At 39.5% G+C, this 23,066-nt stretch overlaps 1 protein-coding gene across 6 annotated transcripts in view; it reads left to right on the top strand.

Moving 5' to 3' along the window:
• The window catches only part of agrn (agrin), a 234,243-nt gene that overhangs the window by 117,798 nt on the left and 93,379 nt on the right, over positions 1-23,066 (top strand). For all 6 annotated transcript variants that reach the window (XM_053240744.1, XM_053240742.1, XM_053240743.1 and 3 more), the window contains 2 exons: positions 4,645-4,860; positions 22,527-22,751. In XM_053240744.1, coding sequence (XP_053096719.1) covers positions 4,645-4,860; positions 22,527-22,751 — 441 coding nt within the window. The remainder of the gene's footprint in view (positions 1-4,644; positions 4,861-22,526; positions 22,752-23,066) is intronic.

Genomic DNA, 23,066 nt, shown 5'->3' with positions numbered 1-23,066 from the left:
GCCGAATCAAATAACCACCCCCTTTTTGTTTTTTTCTATTTGTTCATTTTACTTTTTGATAACAAGCAATGAAATGGAATACAAAAAGTCGAGGGGAAAAAAAAAACAAGGGAGCGAGTGAAGAGTGCAGGAAAGATGAGTCGTAAAGCTGAGTCCTCTAGATTGGATTGCATTAAACTCCAGTGTGCATGCAGATGTGCCTCGGTGCTCAGGTGTATATGATTGAGCTCGAGTCTTAGTGTATAGCTGTGGAATAGTCAGTAATGGCTAAACAGAGCAGGGAAGAAGAGATGTGTAAGAAATCTCTGTTCTGTGTATCAGCTGCCACATCTTTTTCAGCTGTTTGTGTTTGGTCGCTCGCTGGGGATGCATGGCTGTGCCCTCCAGAGTCCTCCATTACTTCAGCATGAAGCGGAGATGTTAGCCATATCTCTGAAATTAGATTTCCAGTCTTCTAATCTCAGGAGACACAAGATAGCTCTCATCCAACTGACATTATAGCACAGTAAGGCTCAATTCTTGAATCAGAGTGGTGTTGATTAATTGTCTATAACAGCAGCTCTTATAACTTTATAAAATTAAAACTTTATATTAATGCACCTGTTGTTATATGTTATCATTTCTATAGTAACAACTCATTCACAGGGACTTGTAAGGATTAACGGATTATCTACAAAGGCCTAATTTAAGGCTAATAATAAACGGATTAAAAACATGTTATGTAACAAAGAAAAAACATATAATTGTGGATACAGTGAAGCTTTGGTTTCTCTAGGGTTGTAAGGAGTTTCCGGTGTCAGAGTTTTGTAATGATAAGTAAGTTCTTCACTAAGAAAGAGTCTTTCCAGTTTCTAGTGCTTTTTTTAGCCTTATTACCTTCAAGAGAGAGAGTGGAGAGGGAACCACCATTTAAAGCTTCTATATCATAAGCGATAACAGGAATGAACTTGTTTCGTCGATGTTCCACTAACACAAATGGTTAAAAAGCATTAATTTATTAATAATTGTAATCACTGGCAAATTGCTGTGATGTAAGAACAATAAAACATTTCAGGGTTGTAATAGCAACACTAACGTCATGTACTTCACATCGCCCCATCATGGACTATTTTTCTAAAACATCTTATGCTGTCGGGTTTTTTTTATTTCTCATTTATGTATCTGAAACTGGCCTTTTGTTTGTATGTAGAAGTTTGACAAAATTAGTCTTTATACACTTTTTTTATGCAACACGTACTGGCTTAAGCAGTCCACTCTCCAAATGGCAAGTGCGGATGGTGCCAATTGTCAAACCCGCAACCATTTCGTCCCACTGCCGACTCTTAGGCTGTTGCCATGGCAACACATTCCCACATTCCCCACAACCAATCCTGTGGCACCACATGCTTGGGAAATGAGCGCGAAGCACAGAATGTATAGGGGTGAGATCACTGCTGAGATGGATCAGCAACAGGCATATTCTCCTCCATATTTTTTAGAGGAAATATATCTACGACATTGTGCATTGTGAGACCTGGCCCCACACATTCTCAGTAGAATAAATAAACAATTACAATGCAGTCCTTTACAAGCATGTGACAGACAACCAATGGTAAAGCCTATTTATATTATAAACATCAAAACAGCCCAGTGCTTAAATTATACAACAGATTTAGATATGTATGGCACTTACATGATGGTTCACACTAACAAATGCATCATATTTTACACTTCACATTCAAGTATTCTAAGCTTTCATTGCATATGCAGGCACTGGATTTTCATTTATTCATCGTTTTTCTCTCTGTTGTCACTCTTGCAGAGAGTAGGATGGTTTCAAAAGATGTGTTTTTTTTTGTGTGTGTGTGTGTGTGTGTGTGTAGAAAGCCCACCATCCTCCATCACCCCACTTAACATGCAGCGGAACCATTCCAGTGGCATTATGCGTTCTGCATTGCTTGATCTTGAATATGCACAAATGCAGAGTAGTTATTCTCGTCCTCCGTCTGCCCTCCATCTTGTTCTGTCTCTTTCTCACTCTTCTGATCATGCAAGCATAGCTCTTGTAGTGGTCTTGAAGCCTTTCACGGGATGTGCCTGCAGAAGAGCTGGCATCTTATATTCGAGCTGCTTTCGACTCGACCAGTTCCTGTTGCTCGGTTTGTCTCCTCACTCGCATTCCTCAGACTGATAAGGGAGAGAGAAGAGCATGTAGGAAAATCCTGGAATGAGTGGATGTTCTTGTTCTGTCCATAAAGAAGGAGTGCACACCTATAATTTTGGTTTTTGAGGCAGGACACTGGCTATGGTTTTGGGAATTAAAGAAGTGCGTTCACTCATCTGAGAGGATTTTTTTTAATTGTGAAGCACCTTTGCGAGTGGAGGGCCGGAATCAGAAGAGTTGTTCAGTGTGTACTCGTGTACTCGAGTGTGTACCGGTGTGTATCCTATGTGTTGATTTCGGCCTGTGTTACACCGGTGAATTTCAAGCAGCCTTTCTGGGTGACAGGCGCCGTGTTCAAAACAACAGTGGGCACCTATGCATGTCAGACTGACAGCACCAAGTTCTGACAGCACAAGCTGCCTTAAAAACACACACACACACACACACAGACACACACACACGTGTCCACCCATCTTGACTTTGTGTAGGGCTCCATGCTGTTCTCTCTATAATAAAGCATTGTGGGTGAAGAGATAAAACAGACTTGAACACTCACCTGTCAATACTGGACGTGACAGAAGAGGGATGGACACTGAGCTCTGTGTGTGTGTGTGTGTGTGTGTGTGTGTGTGTGTGTGTGGGGTTGAAATGTTTGAAGTCAGTGAACAGGAACAGCCTGTGCTCATGCCCTTCCAGGTTCTACCTGTCCTGAGAGCTGTTGATAAGAGAAAGCAAGAGAGAGAGAGAATGAGGGAGGAAGAGAGGAAGACAGAAGAGACAGTGAAAGAAATGAGGAGACAGGGATAAACAGGGAAACAACAGTGAGAGAGAGATAGAGAGATAGATAGAGAGAGAGAGAGAGAGAGAGAGAGAGAGACTCTGGTATGATAATTTGTTTGGGCCTTACACAGCTTTTTGTCTGTTTGAGGTTGTACAATGTGACAATATTGAAATTCACAGAAACTTTGCACAGCTTTACTGAGATGAGTCATTTCCGTGGCAACACACACAATGCCATATGGGATATGCTGAACACTACTATAGCTAGCGTCATACGATTCATGCTGAGGTCATTATTAGTTAATGATGAGGTGTGTATGAGGGATATGAACAGTTAAATCTACTTACTTTTAACTTTAATGGTGGAAGTTGCTGCTGTTTTGATTGTTTCTTGGGTCGAACCTTACAAGAGTTCTTACAAGAGTCACATGTAGGAGTGATTTGAAATGTTCTCAGTTTGATAACCTAGTTTAAAAATATCACAGTCATAGTATCAAGCATTTAAAAACACACCATTTAAAAACTGAAGGAAACTTTACACAGCATTGTGTTTATATATATATATATATATATATATATATATATATATACATATATACACACACACACAAAAAAGACAAGGAAACAAAAAGATTGAAAGATATTTTTGAGAATGACTTTCCAGTGAAATCTCTGTCAGTATTTATCACATTGTTGTTATAAGCTCTGGGGATAGCTGGGTGGCTCTGAGGAAAGGCACCATATCGAGCCAAAACAAAAATAGTTGTTGTTTTGTCTAGTTCTAGTCAGCAATGCCATGTTCTTCTAAACACTGTGCATGATAGAGCTACAAAACATGCTATGAGTGGTAGCAGAGGTAGCAATGTAACGTGTTTACAACAGTAGCGGATTACACAAAGGGTTTTCAGTGCAGTTGCGTCCACTATATATGCAGTTGCGTCCACTGTATAAGAAACGGAGGTTGATGTAGTCCCGAAAGAGGGGGTGGTAAAATTTTCAGGGAGTTGCAGCCCGACAAGTCTCTATCAGTGAACAGCTGATAACAGTGAGACTCCATGTGAAAACTTTAATGAATTTCCTGTTTACACAGTCGCACTTGTTGACCATGTAGTATTCAGTCGTAGAAGGGAATTATTTAGAATTGCACTGTCCGGTGTCACCAGATCAGGATGGGTTCCCTTTTGAGTCTGGTTCCTCTCAAGGTTTCTTCCTTATATCGTCTCAAGGAGTTTTTTTCTTGCCACCATCGCCTGTGACTTGTCCATTAGGGATAAATTTATAAATTTGAAAGTTTAAAATGTATATCCTGAATTTATATATTTCTGTAAAGCTGCTTTGTGGCAATGTCCATTGTTAAAAGCGTTATACAAATAAAACTGAATTGAATTGAATTGACATAAAAGGGATAAGAACCACTGGACTAAGTGGAACTTGATTGGGGTAAAAAAGATTCATTTTAAATCAATATTTTGAAAAGGTCAAAGGTGAGGTTAACATACACTGTGATGAACTGTGAAGCAATGACACTGTGACAACCCTAGTCATAACACTCTGTGTTTTTACACTTAATATAATGAATTGGATTGCTTATGGAGATTAGCGCTTTTTATCAGCAGTGCTACAATATTGTAAATGAAATTTTTTTTAATGAAGTTAATGTACTACCCTGTCTTTGTAAATGTGCTCGTTCTGATTGTGCCCATGTGTGTGTTTGTCTCCAGGCTGCCGGGGAAAGCTCTGTGGCTTTGGCGCAGTGTGTGAAAGAGACCCTACTGACCCCTCGAAAGGAGAATGTGTGTGCAAGAAGATGGTGTGTCCGTCTGTGGTGGCACCTGTGTGTGGCTCGGACTCCTCCACCTACTCCAACGAGTGTGAGCTCGAGAAGGCTCAGTGCAACACTCAGAGACGCATCAAGGTGATGCGCAAGGGCCCGTGTTGTAAGTTCCTACTATCTATCCTGTGATGCATACACACACACACACACACACACACACACACACACACACACACCCAAACTCACACAAGCCACAGTAGAGGCCTATTAGTCCTATTTTTAACATTATGAAGGAGTTTGACAAGAGAACGACTCAAAACTCAGAAATAAACCTGCCACTGAAATTGGCGAACTTGCGAGCTGTCTCTTGCACTGTAGGCTCTTTGTCATCAGAGTAGGAACGCAGAGAGAAAACACACATTTGAACAGCTAAACACACTGCTATCATTAGTTATTAGACTGAAAAAGATGCTGGACATGTATCAGGAAAAAAAACACAGAGAAGCGAGAATGTGAGTTAGGAGGAATTGGCACTAAGAAGCAGTGATACATGTGTGGAAATACTTCAGTTGTAAACAAATTTGTCCTGAGTTAAATTTGTTGAAAAGCAGGGATTCCATTACATTTTCTTAAGTGGCTTTTAAAATAAGTAAATGAAATTGAGTATTTTCAAAAGGCAAATGTGAATATATGTAATGATAGAAACTTTAACAGCATTATGTTGAATTAAATGCAAATATAAATGGTTAAATAGTGTGACATATCATTCATTAATAAACGAAAAATTGTACTTGTTGGTAAATTTCTGTGGTATAAAAGGAATAACACACTTGTTATAAGGCTTATAAGAGTAACTCCTCTTTGCATAGGGCTGCATCGCACCACCCCATGATTGATTATTTTCCTATAACAGAATGTCATGTCCTTTATTCCTTACATAAGTCACCTCATATCATAATTGTAATATCCAGCAACTTGATTGAATATCACATTTTGTATCTATATCCTGCATTTCTGAAGAATGTGCCTGCAAAATAGCAATGCCAGGTTATAAAAAACCTCGGCAACACTGTATGTCAGTAATAATCATGTGTTATCGTAATCACAATGTGCATTAGCTCCACTGGGAGTTCCTCAGGAAAAAAGGGATCATACATGATGCTTGTTCAGGTCCGGCCCTGTTATTAAAGAATGTTCTATGTCCGTGAGACTGACCAGCATAAGTAGCAATTACGAAGTATGGTGGAACACAAGGTCCGTCTCCTTCCTGCAGTTCTAATTAGCCGCCTCTCATGCCAAGCAGTAGGAGAAAGAGCATGACGCAAGTGAAGGGCCTTTACCTGTTATCTTCCCTCCCCACTTACACACGCATAAAAGACTATTCTCACTGTGCTAGCACTTGATTAACACAGCGCTTGATGTGAATTAACTCTGGATGACCAGCAGGTTGCTAATGGCCAACGGCCTCCCAGTCATTTCCTTAATGAAACGGGCTGTGTGTTCGTCACAGCGGCTCATCTCCTCCCTCACATAACTAGCACACATGCACAGAAGCTGGTTCTTTTGAAGAAAGGAACCAGCTTAGACAGGGGGCTGGCATGGGAAAGAGAGAGGGAGGAGATGAAGAGAAGGTGTGTGCTGGTTTAATCAGCTAGAGTGATCTAAAAAAAAATATTGACCTTGTAGGTGAGCAAATAGACTTTGGCTGTCTGAGAGAATGACAAGGTGTATGTGTGGGTTTTGTGGCATTGCACCTCATTTATCAATCTTGTATTAAAGTTGTGTGTAAATGTTTTCTTAGGAAAAAATGACCTACAAATTCTCTGCGGTTCACAGATCAGCTAATTTGTATTTAGTGACACCCTCAAAACTCCATAATAGCAAAAGCTCACAGTGAGCTGAAGACAACAAAATGACAGTGAAAGAGCACCTCCTAAACGGGTCTTGTGCTAAATCTTCCAGTAATGTAGCTCATACACTGCAGCACATCAGCTATCATAGACACACACACTATCTCTCGTTACCTCCTGTTATACTCTGGCAATTCTGTTGCCTTAATTGGATAGCTAGTCTTATTTGTCTTCTTATGGTTTTCTTTAGGATTGCTTTTTTTAAAGTCATTAAAGTGAAATGACTGGATGTCGTAGAACGTTCATTAAATTTGTGTAGGTAATTGAAGTAAATAAGCAATTTAAACTTGACAACGTAATCCATATATAAAATTGCAGTAACTCGTCACAATTATATGATTCGAAGCCAATTAATTGAGGTTCACTTTAGTGAGACGAACGATTTTCTGAACTAAATACATTGTCATGAATACCAAATTTCTTGTGTAATAAATTCATTCGTATTCAGTTTATCCAGTGAGGCCTATTGTATAAGTGTGTGTGTGCATGTGTGTGTGTGTGTGTGTGTATCAGTGGGGTTCATTGCAGCATGTTGCAAGCCAGTACTGGATGGTCAAAAGAGCAGCAGGACAGCAGGGCAGGTGGCAGATCAATGGCTGGTTCACACCAAGTCCACTCTGTTTGCGTGTCCACAGCACATCCAGAAGTCTCACTGTCACTGCCCTTTGCGTCATTCATTCAAACACTTGTTTTCCTAACACATCTCTTTCCTCTCCCTTATTTTCTCTCTCTTTCTGTAAATCTACTTTTGTGGTCACTGCGCTGAAGCTCTGGAACAATTTAGACCTCAGATATGCTTCATCTGTGTCCCTTTTTTTAAAGCCCAAAAGATACTTTAATTCCATAACCTTTCATGATCTTAGTATTAAATAGTTCTATTGGGGTTAAGAATAAATGGGAAAACCCAAAGGTTATTTGGGAATGGTTTAATGCATACTGTATACATATGTTGTTCTCTAAAGCAGTAGAGAGCAGTAATTGGAGTGTGTGTGTGTGTTTTCTGGTGAACAGATGTTGTTTTAAACGTGCTTTATAAATAAACTTTACTTACTTTAATCAGAAAACATGCAATACTTAGGTTTCTTATGCAGCCTGAAAAGCTATAACTGCAAAAACTAATTTCCAGTCATGGACCACGCCTGGACAATGAGAACATGGATGAAATGTCTCTTATTAATTAAATAATATAAATATAAATTTTAATGACACACTGCACATGTTAAGAGAAGCTAGTTGTCCACTGGAGTTGCATATTTTGGAGTACTTTCCACCCATTAGACTATCTAGATCCTCTCCCCTGCCGAGTAACAAGGCAATTCAGCCTAATTATATTTACTTATATCAGAAAAATCCCACAGTAGGAGATCTGGCCAAGAGGCTAGCATAGATCTGGAAGTTTTAAATGGGCTTGGTTCTCTAAGACTGAGAAAGCCTGTAATATTTCAGCAAAATGCCGGATCACTGGTCAGGGAAGAGTTTGTGTGAATGTGTTTGTGTGTTATTCAGTCATTAATTGGTTATTAGAGGGTTGTAAAACAATGTCAAATGACCATCCATGAGGTACAACTCGTAAAAGTCTTGGAAGAATTTACTCCTGATAGGATTTACTCCTGATAAGATTAACAAAGTTAACTAGACAGCATGGTAACATTACTACGAAACACAATTCTAATGCAATTCTAAGCAAATAAGCTCCTTGGACAAGAAAATTAGTTTCCTAATACTAGCTTACGCCTCCTCTCACATCAATAACAGTGATAATGCTGTCAGGTATGGATGCCAGCAGTGCCTTGAGGTAATTCCTGTCAATTTTTTAGCCCACTCTTCTACTGACGTGGTGAATCTGTTGAATTGTATGTTGTGACTCAAAGGCAAATTCTTTTGTTCAGGGTCCTTTTGCCATATGAAATGTGAATAATCCTTGATGTCTTTCTTCTGATTCATTTTTTCATTTACTCATCTTTGGTGACGCTGCTCTTCAGTACAGTTTTATGCTACATTTGTCAAAGTGTGTAACCTATTGATAGTGATTAGTGATTAGTGGATGTGACTATTTTTGTCCAGGGAGTTTTTTAGTTACATTTGGGAAAATGAGGTCGTGGTATCTCTGTTGGTTTTAATTACCATGGAGAAAACAAAAGAAAATATGTGATGCTTGTTTTTATAAAGCTCATTTGGGGTTCCTCTTCAGTGTCTTAAACTCTCAGACGTCTTGCAGAGAAATGGCATCAGTTCTGCCTCATTGGGATACTGTTGACTTCTTCTCATCCAAATGAGGATATTGGACTGCATGGTGTAGTAAGCCTCTAATGGAGAAATCAATGTTTTGTCCTTCTCTTGGCAGTTTCTTAACTGAGGAGGCATGATTTATTTCCATAATACTTTACCTGCAAACTGGATTTGAAGACCTAGTCTCACACTCAACACAAACCACTCTCTCGCCCACGTTTCCCTAGCTCCCCGTCATTACACACTTGTCGCGTCGTGAGGTGAGGAGCAACAGCTGCTTATGTCTGCTGTAGTAATAGCACTGGTGCAGCTCTTCCCTGTAGTGTAGCTATGGGAGGTGAGATGTCCCTGCCGATAGAAGCATCTGATTTCTTAGTTCAGTCGTGTTTGGCCTCAGGCTAAATACTTAAAATGATCCCTGCTGTGGAGATGCTGTAAAATCCCCTTCAGTTGTTTTGGATGCACTAAGCGTGAATCTTTTCGTCTAGTTGTGGCTAATACTGACGGCTTAAGAGGAGTGTGATAGATGGAGCTGGTTTTGGTGCATGGTTAGTAGAGGTGGCAACATCTATGGTTTATCCGTAGCATGTACAATTTTTTACCATTTTCTACGGCAATATGAGAGACGCTTTTTTTTCTTTTGCAGCTTGATAAATTTCACCCAGCAGGAAAGCCAATTCACTGAAGGGGAAAGGACACGGGATGTGAAAAGCACACATTTTCTTTTCTTGTCAGCTTCATCTGTCTATTAACTTTGACCTGTGAATTTGCAAACCTCGTCTTTGTGAACCAATAGAAAACAAGAAAGATAGAAAGAAAGAAAGATTATGGATGCTATGCTCAGAAAAAAAAAATGCAGGAGCTGCTAATTAGCAGTCACACCTGACTTTTGCCTTATTGCTGTTGCTTGACAATCACACCTGCCATCAACATCTACTAAAGTACAGTTGATCCAAAATCACAACAGTATCACCTGATCAGTCAAGTCTACGTGCTACCAAAAAAAAAATCTTTCTGGATCAGTGTAGGGGGTCATGACATGGGTCATGATGGTTTGACTGTATGCATGTAGGTTGAATGTGCTTTTTTTCCCTAAAATACTAATATTTTGTGTACTATTGAAGACAAATCACACAGTAATTAAAGTATATACATTTTATTTTGTGTTTCCTGGCGAAACATATTTTATTTATTCAATATTTTCCTTTCATACCACTAATAAAACTGCAAAGATCATATTTATACTGTTCTGATGCTCAGACACAAATATTATTTGTAGCATTGCTACAAATGTCTACACATAAATCAGTTGATGAACAGTAAATATCTTTAATTACCATTATAGACAATTTATTATAACATGAACATGGACTGGAGTGCAGACTAAAAGTGAACTTATGTTCATTTTGTAACATTCGTATTAAGTAAGATTATGCACTGGCTGCTTATAAATCTAAACAGCTTCTGTGGATTGCAGATAAATATCAGTCCAACCAATATATTTTATCAGTTATAGTGTTGGCATCTCATCCACTGGCGCACGCTAGGGTCTTTGTGGTAAGATTCTGATTTTCTAGGTAGCAATATTGCCACCTCTGGATTGGTGTTGCTGTGGAGGGAAAGCTAAGTTCTTCATGATGGCTAACATTTTGTATAGTTATTATTGGTGCTGCAAATGTTGCAAGGGTTGTAGTAGCACAAAGTATAGAATTATTTTAATTCTGAAAAAAACAGAATGTAAGAAGTTTGAACTGACTACAGCTACCATTTTAACATCATGTTGGAATTATGGTAATGATGAGTTTCTGATATTAAAAAAACAGTCAATTAATCTTCAAATTTGAAATTCATGGTTGGATTTTCTAAAAGCTCTGAGCTTGCATTATAAACAGACATGAGCTGAAAAATGGTAGCAGCTTCCACAGTTAAGAGCCGTTAATGGAGAATGATGTCAGGGTTTAACTTGATTTACTCTATACATTTCTATTAAACATTCCCTTTCATTCGCTACTAATGGCCTAAGCATTAAGAATACATTACAGTATCACTTTTAAGTCTGTATATTTTAGCGCTTTTTTTTTTCTTTTTTACCATAAACCAGAAAAAAGAAATTTCTAGGGCAAGCAGGAACATAGTTCTTGTTCAGTGTTCTGTACAGCCCTCGACTCTGACACAGCCGTTCTCCGGGTGCCATCAGCACGGCTGTCTCCGTCTCGTGCAAATGAGCTTTTGCTCTCTCGCCCCCATTCTGTGTGAGTGTGAATGAGGGAAAGAGGAATGTGTGGCGTGGGGAAGTGTGTGTAAATGTGTGATGTCATATAAATGTGTGAGGATGTGTGCAAGTGTGTGTGAGAGTGTGCCTGTCTCTCTCTCTCTCTCACACACACACACACATATTCACCTGTCTGTGTGACATGGGATTTTATTCACACCCATCGTCTGCTCCTCCTCGGCTTCCCCACTCCATCTGCTGAAGGATCTCCACACATCTCCTCAGCCTCACACATCACTGAGTATATTTAGTCCAGCTGACGTCAGCCTCTTAAATGTGGCGTGTTGATGTCATATCTTGAGTCTTACATTGATATCATTTATCTGAGCTATCTGATGGCCATATTGAGTAATGTAGCCACTTATCACTGACCAGGTGATCTCAGTGGGTGTGTATGATTTATCCTGAAGCTACGACTGTCTATTAGGCATTGCATAGGTAATTTATATAGTAGCAATTTTATATTATGATATTTTCAAACATTATATATCACAGCAAAGTCATAAGCTTTACACGTGTGTTTTTTAGACACTTCACATTTTATGTTTCAGCCAATCAATCACCTAATCATATGTGAAAAACATATGAACATATATTAAATGTGAAAGTATGCACATTTTAATGGTAATCTTACAAACATAAGGCCTCACACATTAAGAATGTACTTAAGAATGTACTTTTCCCACAGTAAGACAAATTGAAGAAGAAATTTACCATACAAAAAGTGACCAGTCATGTGTTGCTGAGCCACACACCAGTCTGCCAGCAGTGCAAAAATAGCTAATGTCCTTAATATCCTATTAAAATGTCTATATTAATCACTCCAAACCAATTCCACATGACCGAGGAAGGCTCTTTATCTTCATTTTCTTAGTCACTTAGATTTGAGAGGCACACAGCCGCTCTGTTTAACTGCACGCTTGCTGAATGTGATGCTTGATTTTGGTTTGACACTCAGGAGCATAATAATGGTCAGAGTGACCTAGCACTGCCATTCGTTTAAATGATTGTGCAACATTTAATAATATGCCTTCATAAACCAGCCTTCAATTGGGCAGAACTCCCATTCTCTGCAAGATTTGCAAAAATTAACGTTTCAGGACAAATACATGAGTTGCCTTTGTAGTCTTCAGGAAGCGCTTTATCCTGGTCAGGGTTGTAGTGGATCTGGATCCAAACCTGGCAATACTAGATGTGAGGCAGGATACACCCGGGATGGACACCAGTCCATCACAAGGCATTGGACGTGTACACATCCACATGTAGAGACAATTTGGGAGGAAACCACAGAGCCTGGAAATTCCACATAGACATGCTCAGGATCCAAGCCCTCTCTGGACACGCTACCCTCCTACCACCACCATGCCTCCCTACACTAGAAACTGATGTACACCATGACTTTTGGTACTGGCACTACTTTTATACACTATATGACCAAAAGTTTGTGGACACCTGACCATCGCACCCATATGTGCTTGTTGAACATTCCATTCCAGATCCCTTTAGTCCCCCTTTGCTTTTATAATAACCTCCACTCTTCTGGGAAGGCTGTCCAGGAGATTTTGGAGCGTGGCTGTAGGGATTTGCTCATTCAGCCACAAGAGCTTTAGTGAGGTCAGGCACTGATGTTGAGCGAGGAGTCCTGGTGCCTCAAACTTTTGCAAACCATGTCTTCATGGAGCTCGCTTTGTGCACAGGGGCATTGTCATGCTGGAACATGCTTGGGCCTCTTAGTTCCAGTGAAATGAAAGGGAAATTGTAATACTACAGCATACAAAGACATTCTATACACAAAGTGTGCTTCCAACTTTGTAGCAACAGTTGGGTGTGATGGTCAGGTGTCCACAAACATTTGGCCATGTCGTGTATTGTAACATAGTGTGTTTCTGAGGGATCACGCCCTACACAATTTTGCGGTATTCCTGCGTAACATCTCCTGCAGCTTCTCCAGATTGTTAACCAGCTTGTCTATAGTTGAGCTACTGTTTTCTGAATGTGTGAGATGGAAGTCCTGGGCATTGCTGGAAGGTCAGATGGAGGGGGCATTCATCAATAAATAAAGGGCTGTTTCCTGCTTACACAGCCTCCATGCCCCATAAGCCCCCTATAGGGCTGTGTCCTAGATCCACGTACGCTCGCAGACTGCCGAATCCGCTCCAGTGATAATGCAGTTTCTTAACATTATCGCCTAGACTCACTGTGCAGCTCATCCTCTGCCAAGCAGTGATACTTGTTAAACAAATCCTGTCTTTCTCCTCTTGTTTCACTCTCGCTCTCACCCTTGCTGTCTTTCTCTCTATCCCCTCCCCCTTCTAATCACCTCACAAGGCCCAGGCACGGTGTTGGAGAGCGATAAGGAAGATTACAGTGGGCTAGACGCATTAAAAACCACATTTCTCACACACTCTCCTCGAATAGCACACAAGAGCTGTTTTTTTTTTTTTTTTTTTTTTTTTAACGACAACTTTTACTCATGTATTTATGCATTGGGTTCGCCTGAATAATGCATTATTATTTTTTCCCTTATTCTGCTCAGATGCAAGGCTGACAGTTCAATGATAAGAAGAAAGAGTAGTACAATATAGTATACTATAATTAAAACAGTAACACAATTATGATATCTCTTGATGATATTTTGTAGGTGGAATACAAACATTTATTATGTATTTACTTTTTACTTTATATAAGTCCCTGTTTACTGTATGTGTCTGGGTAACTTTTAAAGTAGGATTAATATTCTGTGCTTTAAATGGAATTGATGAAAAGAGATTCATGTTATGAAGCTCTTTTTTAACAAAAAAGCTCTATGAAGCTTCTCCAAGCTGTGGGACATAATGGATATTGAGTGGTACATTCATTTTCATATCTTCCCCAGCCCACAGTTATATAACTGATCCTTGTACGCCATCTCCTCTCCTGTTTGCTTCTGAATATTAATATTGCTGCCTCTTTGTCTCTTCTCAGTACTCCAGGTCTGTTGATCCATTCATATACCAAACTATTTTTCAAACCTGTGCATACTATACATACATAGTTTTAATTCAGTCAAACACTGGCTGTGGGAAAAACGAACAGCTATACACTCCTATTCACCCTCCTTCAGACCATATCTCTATCTTTCTCTCTCTTACACACACACGCACACACACACCTTTGGACGAAGAAGTCGTAATCACAGAGCAGCGTGGCCGCTGGGCGACTGCCCCGTCTCTCTCAGGTTAATGCAAGGAGAGAAATGGTTTCCCATCAGCCAGTGGGGCGCGAGCTCTCTCTGAGGCACTCGGCTACTCTGAGAGAGGCAGGTCGAGGACAAAACAAGGACTCTGATAGAATTGTTTTTACAGTGCTGCACTTATGTGCTCACAACAGACAAGGCAGCATGGGGTAGCCATCAGGAACATGTCCACTGTGTGTGTAAATTAAAATACATATAAAGGTAGTTGATTAGTCCAGTTAACTCAGCTGTTTGGGTAGCAAATATGGACTATATATAGCATTTAATAAACCATAAATAATGTTACCAAGAGTAGTTGACAATTATATTTATTAATCGTTGTTTTGGTGTTACATAATGAACACCTGCATCAAATAATAATTCCTTCTCTGACTAAAATAAGTCCATAGAAACTGAACACATTAAGTAAGGAATGAAACATGATGGGGTGTGCTGTTATAGGAAACTAATCAACGACTTGTGAAGTGTGAGGTACAGTATTCAGAAGTGAAAGTGGTTACTGTTTACCACCCCAGAGTTGATCAACATATCCTTAAGTGTTTTATTGCACATATACAACAGCAATTTGCCAACTATATATTTTTTTGATAATTAAAGACTGACACAACATTTAGTTATGTATGAGGAATGCCTACGAAACAAGTTAGTTTCTGATCTCTTTTACATTATAGTAGCTATAAACAGTCCTATCATCAGATAACAGCTAAAAGTTAATAAGACAAAAAAAAAAACAGCTACTAAGAGACCAGAAAGTGCAAAAATCCTCTGTCCTGATGACTTTCCCTTGGTGGAAAACGTACTGATTGTTAGAAAGCACTGACACTAGAGACTCCTTCCATAAATGTTATAAATGTCGCCTTACATAAAGCGTCATCATATCAATGATTATATGTTTTTCTTTGTTAGATAACAACAAATTTTAATCCATTTATTATTATTCTTAGATTATGTGGAGCATCCACTATACAAGTCCCTGTGAATTAGTTGTTGCTATAGAAACAATAACGTATTAGAGCGAGAGTGTTAGTATAAACATGTGACTTGAATTATAGCTGGCACTATTGTCAGAGCCACGTTGTTATAGAAGATTAATCAACACCTTCTGACCAATCAGATTGGAGAATTCAACAGTGCTGTAGCATACATTGCGTTGCTAAAAATTTAATTGAACATGTTGTGCAAATTATCCTGCAAAAGCCTCGGAATTAATACATATTAGTCATTGTGGGTGTAGTTTTAGCCATGGATTAAAAGATTTTAGTTAAAGCACATGTTCATTATTTAGTTTGGTCTTTCAGCAATAAATTAAACAAGTGTTACTTGGCGAAAATTACTTATGTTTCATTAATGCTGAAGTTCATAGTTTGTTAGTATTAATTACTGAGCCTTACCTGGGATAACTAATTGAAATATTTAATTTCTTACCAAAAAATGGAGTGTTTTGCTGGCCAAGTAACTACTGCAATATTTCCATAAACAATAAAATCAGTCCACAGTAATAACAATATAAATATTTATACGGATACGGATATGGATGTGCATGCAGGCACACGTTTGTTTGTCTGCTGTTGTGTGTTTTGGCAGAACGTGAGCTGTTGGAAGGCTGCTGATTTGTCTCAAAACATATTTTATTAGGAAAGCAACCGTTTCCAACGGATGGTGCTTTTAGCCTCGGTACCCTATTTCATTTTCATCATTGTGAATATGAAAGAAATTTTGTGTAGTCTGCATTCATTTTTTTTTGCCAGAAATGATTACCGTGAAAGCCGTCAGTGGCCTTCATGAGGTCCAACGTGCTGTTTGCTTGCTGGCAGACATCATTGACCCATGACCTTTAGATAGTCCTAACACGGATGTGCTGCATCGGTTGATTAGTGTGTAGCACAGTGCAGTGCTTTTCTGAACCTTGCTGTTAATTGTTCTTGATTATGTGCAGGTTCTCTGTGCATATTAAACACACTCTCACACACACACACACACACATCAAATCTGGTCTGAGACAACTGTCGGATGGCTGCGGAGAAATTGAGCATGCTTAGCGTCCTGTTTAAACAAAGATAAAGCACACAGTATGTTTTAGTAGAGCGTGCTTGGGAATGTAGAATGAGAACAGAGATGTGCTCTTACTGTTACTGTTTAGCTCGACGTGGTGCCTTCTGTCGTAGGTTTAGTCAAGCACAAATGCAAACACAGTAGTGCAAGAGAGTATCTTGCCTTTGAGCTTCACCAGAACGGCATGTTTTATCAGTTTCTGTGCCTTGATTTTCTGCATTCGCAGCTAACGGTAAAGCATATAAGAGAGAAAGACAGCTGCAGTCAAATAAGCCCTTTGAAGAAATACATCAAAAGAATGAATCATGGAGCAGAGCCGAGGATGACACAAGTCACGAGTGGGAGAACAGAGCAAAATTTGGGGATTGAGGCATGTGTGTGTGTGCAAGTACGTGCGAATGAATGTGCAGAAAGGGTCTTCCTTCTTTGTCTCAGCATCACCTCTATTTCTGGCTTTATGCCTCACCGCGAGTGCAAAACAGTGTATGTGGAGACTGCGTGGGTTTGCAGGGGTCTGTGTGGAAGTGTGACAGAAAGAGTTAGTAGTAGGAAAGTTCTGGAAGGAGAAGGAACTGGGTCTACCCATGCCTTCCTCGTCATTAGAGGCAACAGTCATGATGTCTTTATTCATTTGATTTTTTACATCCTTCTCTGTGATACAGTACAGAGAGGGAGAAGATATAACTGTGCATATAATATGTAAATGAACATATAATAAATATTGCACAGTTAAGTGTGTACAGTATGCAACTGGAATGGGGAAGATATTAAACATGGAAATATTGCACACTAAATAGAAAGATATCACACAGAGGTAGTACAGGCAGATATTATATACAGACATTATATACAGAGTTACATACACAGGCACATAAGGCACATAAAAAGCATTATTGCATAGAATATTATGGGTTTGCATGGGAGGCTGGATTGTCAAATAATCTGCTATTTACATTTGTGAGGAGTCTGCTACTGGCTCACTGTCTTCCTCAGTGAAGATATACCTTGATCAACCTCAACAACACAGTGCATTATGGGTATTCCATGGACAATAGTGTATGCATTGTTTGTGTAATTCCTATCAGCATGCACTGTAGGACTAAAGGACCCTGAAAATAGTGCACTATATGTATTAGGCATGTTCCAAATATGTATTTGTGCTCTGATTTAAACCTGAAGTGGGCGTGGCCTAAACCAGAAGGGTTTTATTTTTGTTTGTTCCTGTCCATGGTATATTTTGGGAATTAAGTTGGTTCTATTTCCCAACATATAAACAAGCTAGTAGCCTAATTTACAACACAGCAATCCTGACCAGGCAGTTACTAAGGATAACCGGATACTCAGATGACCTGAAAAACCTTTCTGGCAAGCTTTCTTAATATAATTACAATTAGTGCACTTCCTATTTGTGCCTGTGTTTAGAATACTATTTCTGTTCATTCTGAATAATGTATTCATATTCAGTTACATCCATAATATGTATATAGTTAATAAGGCACACTCACACTTTCTCACCTGGCTTCACTAAGCAAAGCCATCAGACACACACAGCACTCAGTGACGGCTCCCAGCCTAAATTACACTTTAATACAGACCAACACAAATACACGATCTAACACTGACGGAGAGGCAGAAGGGTGGAGGAATATTTGCATGTCTCTCTATCTCTCTCTCTCTCTCTCTCTCTCCCTCTCTCTCCTTCTGCCTCACTGTTTCCTTCCTCCTGTTTGTGCATTCACATCTACTTATTAGTTTTTTCAGTGCAGGGCTGAAGGGCCTCGCCATAGCAGGCGTGAATGTGCCTACATTGCATTATTCCTCCTCCTCTTCGCTCATTATCAAAACTTTAACCTGCCAGAACTTTGGAATTTCACGGTGGAGTTAATTAGCTGAGAGGAGCTGCCCGAGTTCAGAGAAGCTTGAGAAGAAACACAGCTCCAGCTCCGGAAGCACTTCTTCCCACTCTCATAGAGGCGCTTTCTCTTTTAGTCTCTCCTTCTCTCTCTCTCTCTCTCTCTCTCTCTCTCTCTCTCTCTCTCTCTCTCTCTATGGCTAGCCTAGTAAATCAGTGTCACTTTCCCTGTTATGCTTGTTACAGTTTTATAGCCAATTTGTCTACTTGTCCATTTCTGAGAAGCTGAGAGGGGCGTACGCACCTTCAACCAGTGGCAGCCTTGTAGCATTCTTTATTTAAGCGAACTTTCTCAATCTCTCCCTTCTCTTACTAATTTTTAATGGGCTCAAATGAGGATGCAGGGCAAAGGTTGTTAAATGACTCCAAGCGAACAGAGTTTCATTTGACAGAAATGTGCTCAGGGAAGTTTGTATTTAATCTGAGCTATGTTGAAGTGAACACCATCTTGATTATCAACAGTATATAAAGAATGAGAGTTACATGCAGGCTGTAGCAATACTTAGATATATTCTTAACAACAGCCAATCGCTACTGAACATCGAAGTGATCTTAAGTTTAATTCACAGCTTTTTATACTGCAAAACATCAAAAGATCTGGCTAGCTGGAATAGCTCTCACAGCTAGCTAATGACTTTCTTCAGGAAACTGAATTATTTTGATCGGATCTCAAAATTTAACTATTTAAAATTTGCATGTACTGTTTTTTTTAAAATTGGCTAACAGTTCAAATGTATCAAATGTATATTTTTACTCTGTAATGGTGATCAAAAATAAATGTAGCAAAGTTGGATATTACATATATATATATAAACATGTACTCAAGTACAGTCAATTTCCACCTCTGCTTATACATATCATGAGATGAGTCTTGGACTTTAAAATGGAGCTGGAAAAATATACCAAATGTTGCATGTTCTGACATGTATAATAATATAATATTAATAATTTTCTTTAACACTGGCAATAAATGTTCAATGTTATTGTCACACTAATTATTTACTCACTATGTCCCACTAATAAATGATATAATTTGTGATGGCAGTGTCCCTCCAAGCAGCACATTCAATACTAGCAGCTGAGGGACTTTCAGAGACGGTCTGATCACTTTGATTTATCTGCTGTGTTCCTGTACAGGGAGACCATTTCTGTAATAATTTACACTCCTGGACAAAAAAAAAAATAAAAATGGGCCGGACCCAAAATGGCAATATATTAAGCTTTTAATGATCTTAACAACTGATTTGGTCTTTGGTCAGGAAATTAGCAATAATTAAACAAATAGATAAAGGAAGTTAGTATGGGAGAGCTTTTACTTTAAATGTTTACCTTGTGGCCCTTGATGGGCTGCATCAGGTGTGGCAGATAACCAAATAGTGACTAATCTTAAGAAAAAAATCATCCCAGAACATATTTTGTACATCCAGACCTGTGTTAGTTTAAATTTTACATCAAACTTTTTTAATCATTATCATGATTTTACCTTTGCGTACAAGAAGACTATACACGTGAATTTCCCTATTTCTTTCTTTTCCCCAAACAGTTCACTGCAGCAAAAGTAAAAGAGCAAATGGTGGCACAGGAGGTCTCAGGAATCAGCAATTGTTTAATTCTTGCTAATATTCTGACCAGTGCTTTGCTGTTAAGACCATTAAAAGCTTAAGATTTGCCATTTTGGGCTTGGAATGTATATTGCATATTGTGGAATATCAGTCAGGTGAATTGAAATAGCTCATTTCTCCACCTGCTCGGTATTAAACTGAGACAACGAGATGAGAAAACATGAGTCAGAGGCGTTTTATCAATAGCAGTAGCTTCAGAAAGGTGTAAAGACCAACACCTCTGATCTATGGCAGTCCCCAGAGCTGATGCTGAATGAGCTCACTCTTTGTCATCTTTCATATAGCTCCCACTTCCTGGCAAGCACAAAGTGGTTTCTTTTTTTAACACCTGACAATGCTTGATTTAGTGAGCTTAACGGAAAAAGCCGGAAGTGTTGCGAGCTGTGAGTGTTGTGTGAGAGGAGAAAGGGAAGGAGGCATCTTTTTCTAAGACAGAAGAGTTCTACAGAGAACCTGCTTTAATCGCTCGCCAGATGAATCCTCCACAAAACGCATCCTTTAATTAATATGAGCCATACTGTATATACTGTATGTGGAATAGCAGTTAAAAAGAAGAAGAAATCTGCTGTGGTCTTTAGGGAGATCTGAGAACACAAAAAAACATTCCTCCTCATCCAGACGAGTGGACTGGAGTTGATTCAGATTCGCACAGAATAAAGGCAGCAAATGATGCATCATGGGATTCCGAGCTGATATGCAGCTCTGATGAAAAACACGAGGCATGGACAAAGGGAGTGATAATAGGCAATATAGCAGAGTGCGCCTGGGGACGGTAGGGCCACTGGACTGTAGGAAATGAAACAGAGCTGCTCTGAAGTGCCACTCCCTGCTCGCTTCCTGTCTGCGCTTTCCTCAATATCTCGCATGAATATTTATCGCAAAATATAATAATGATAATGATCACAAGGCTCTTCAGAAGGTAGCGCATCAAATCCAAATACATATTTATTTCAAATCGCCTTCTAGCCTGGCTCGAAAAAAAAAAATGTTCCCTTTTCATTTATGGAGAATTAAAGTCATTCCTGAGTGGTGAGGTGTTTAATAAGATAGAGACAAAGTCCTCTAGAGGAAAACACGGCTTTCTCATTTTCAGAGCTAAAAAAATAGACTGATTAGGTCCTTTCTGCTGCGGCGAAGAAATGCTGAAGCATAGCAATTGAGAATGCATTGTGGATGCAAAGCCTGCTTGAATCGGGAAAATTAGAGGGACTTGTTTCTACAGTCATCCAGCTGTGACTGAATTGGGAAAGTGGAGCTCTGTGCCATCTGGTATACCTCATACACGCAGAAGAGCTGGAGGAAGTGCCTCGGCGCTGTGCCTCCCTTTAACCCGCTTTTTAATGCCCATGTTGATGGACGACACTTGGCTGGAACTCCCAGCTTTATTTCCACACAAAACAAGCATTAGATGAGCAGCAGTCTGGCTCCTTTCTCACAAACACAGGCATATTCTCTCAGGGGTATATTCACAGATGGCGACTTAAGTTGGCAACTTAAGTTTTGAAGATATACAGAAAGGCAGATTTACAGGGGGAAGGTTGTCCATATCCAGAATCACGCAGGTGTTTAAGTTGAATTTCTGGGAGGCCTAGTCGGATTATACAAATTGATGCACGGATAGTTCTCAGATCTGACTCAACAGCGAATTCAGCTGGTTTTTGAACAGTGTTTTATCATATTTCTGTCTTCTTATCATTTTCTTTTCATTCACGCATTGCTGGATGTTTAATAAAACACTAAGCGAGGGTAGACAAATCACTAGCCCAAGCATCTGAGACAAACAGACTTACTGCATTTTTTTTTATTCATAGATGCCTGGCAGACAAATAAGTTCAACCACGAGAAAAACAATAAAAACACTACTCCTTTATTGAATTTTGCAAAACAAATGTTTTTATGTTTAAAGATGTTGAAACTCGGTGCTCATCATGGTGGTCGATGCTGTGACAAGTGCTACACTTTCCAAATCCCACCCCTTGCTGCACTACACATATTGTCCGAGGCATGATCTGGTTAGCAGTAGAACAATTTTTTTCCGGATCAGCAGAATGCAGATATGTGGAAACGGTGACTAAGGTCCAGTGTAAAAGCTGTTATATAACTCTCCTGCATACTTTACAAAATCATCTTGTGGTTAAACATGCTTAAATCACCTTGCGGGTAAACATGCTTAGAGAAAATGAACATGCTAGCCCGACTTGAATAATATTTTGTGTGATTTGAAGAGTAAACACCACAGCTCATAGCCAAACGTTGGCCAATGACTTGCTGATTTTTTGTAGAGGACACAAACACAATGTGCTACATGATCATATACTTGTTTGTTTCCCTTAGTCTATATTATGATATATGACTAAGTAACTTGTCCTGCATTAGCTACCACTTTTTAGCTTAGTCAGTTAGGTTTCCAGGCAACCAAAATCTGAGGTTGGGGAACATTAGAGCTTTCATTTGCTCAGTGGGTAACTACTGGACAATCTGGGCAACTTGCGAACAATTTAAGACTTTACAGTGTATTTCCACTGTAAAGTCCCACACTGTATTTTAGATGAACAATAAATCATGCTATTTTTTTCTGTCTCTGTCTGTGTGCTCAGCTCTGAAGGACCCATGCAGCGAGGTGACGTGTAGCTATGGCAGCACCTGCATCCAGTCTTCTGACGGCCTCTCCGCTAAGTGCATGTGTCCTCTGAGCTGTGATCACGTGCCCAAGGTGACAGTGTGTGGCAGCGATGGCTTGGACTACCCCAGCGAGTGTGCTCTCAACATGAAGGCCTGCTCCACCAACAAGAACATCCGCCTCCAGCACGTCGGCTCCTGTGGTGAGTCTGCCAACCTTCAGCTATCATCATCCTCACAAATTAACTCTTGTTCAAGTTCAAGCTTGCCATCTGACTGTTTGGTTAAGTGCATATGGGGCATTTGTCATGGAAATTGTAAGAGTCGTTCAAGGGAAAAAAATCGAATAAAACGGTTATCATCTGTAGGTTTTAAATTTAGCGTTGTTAGTTAAGATAACTAACTTCTTTTATATATAAGTAAATTTTATGCTCCAGGGTCCCTGATCCGATCCTGAGCTCGTTTTACCGTCTGTGTGGAATTTTAGATGTTCTTCCTATATCCATGTCGGGATCCTC

The sequence above is a fragment of the Pangasianodon hypophthalmus genome, chromosome 16 (assembly GCF_027358585.1).
Source record: "Pangasianodon hypophthalmus isolate fPanHyp1 chromosome 16, fPanHyp1.pri, whole genome shotgun sequence".
In the NCBI taxonomy this organism is placed as follows: Eukaryota; Metazoa; Chordata; class Actinopteri; order Siluriformes; family Pangasiidae; genus Pangasianodon; species Pangasianodon hypophthalmus.
The sequence above is the reverse complement of the archived record's forward strand: the minus strand, read 5'-3'. Positions and strand labels throughout refer to the sequence as shown.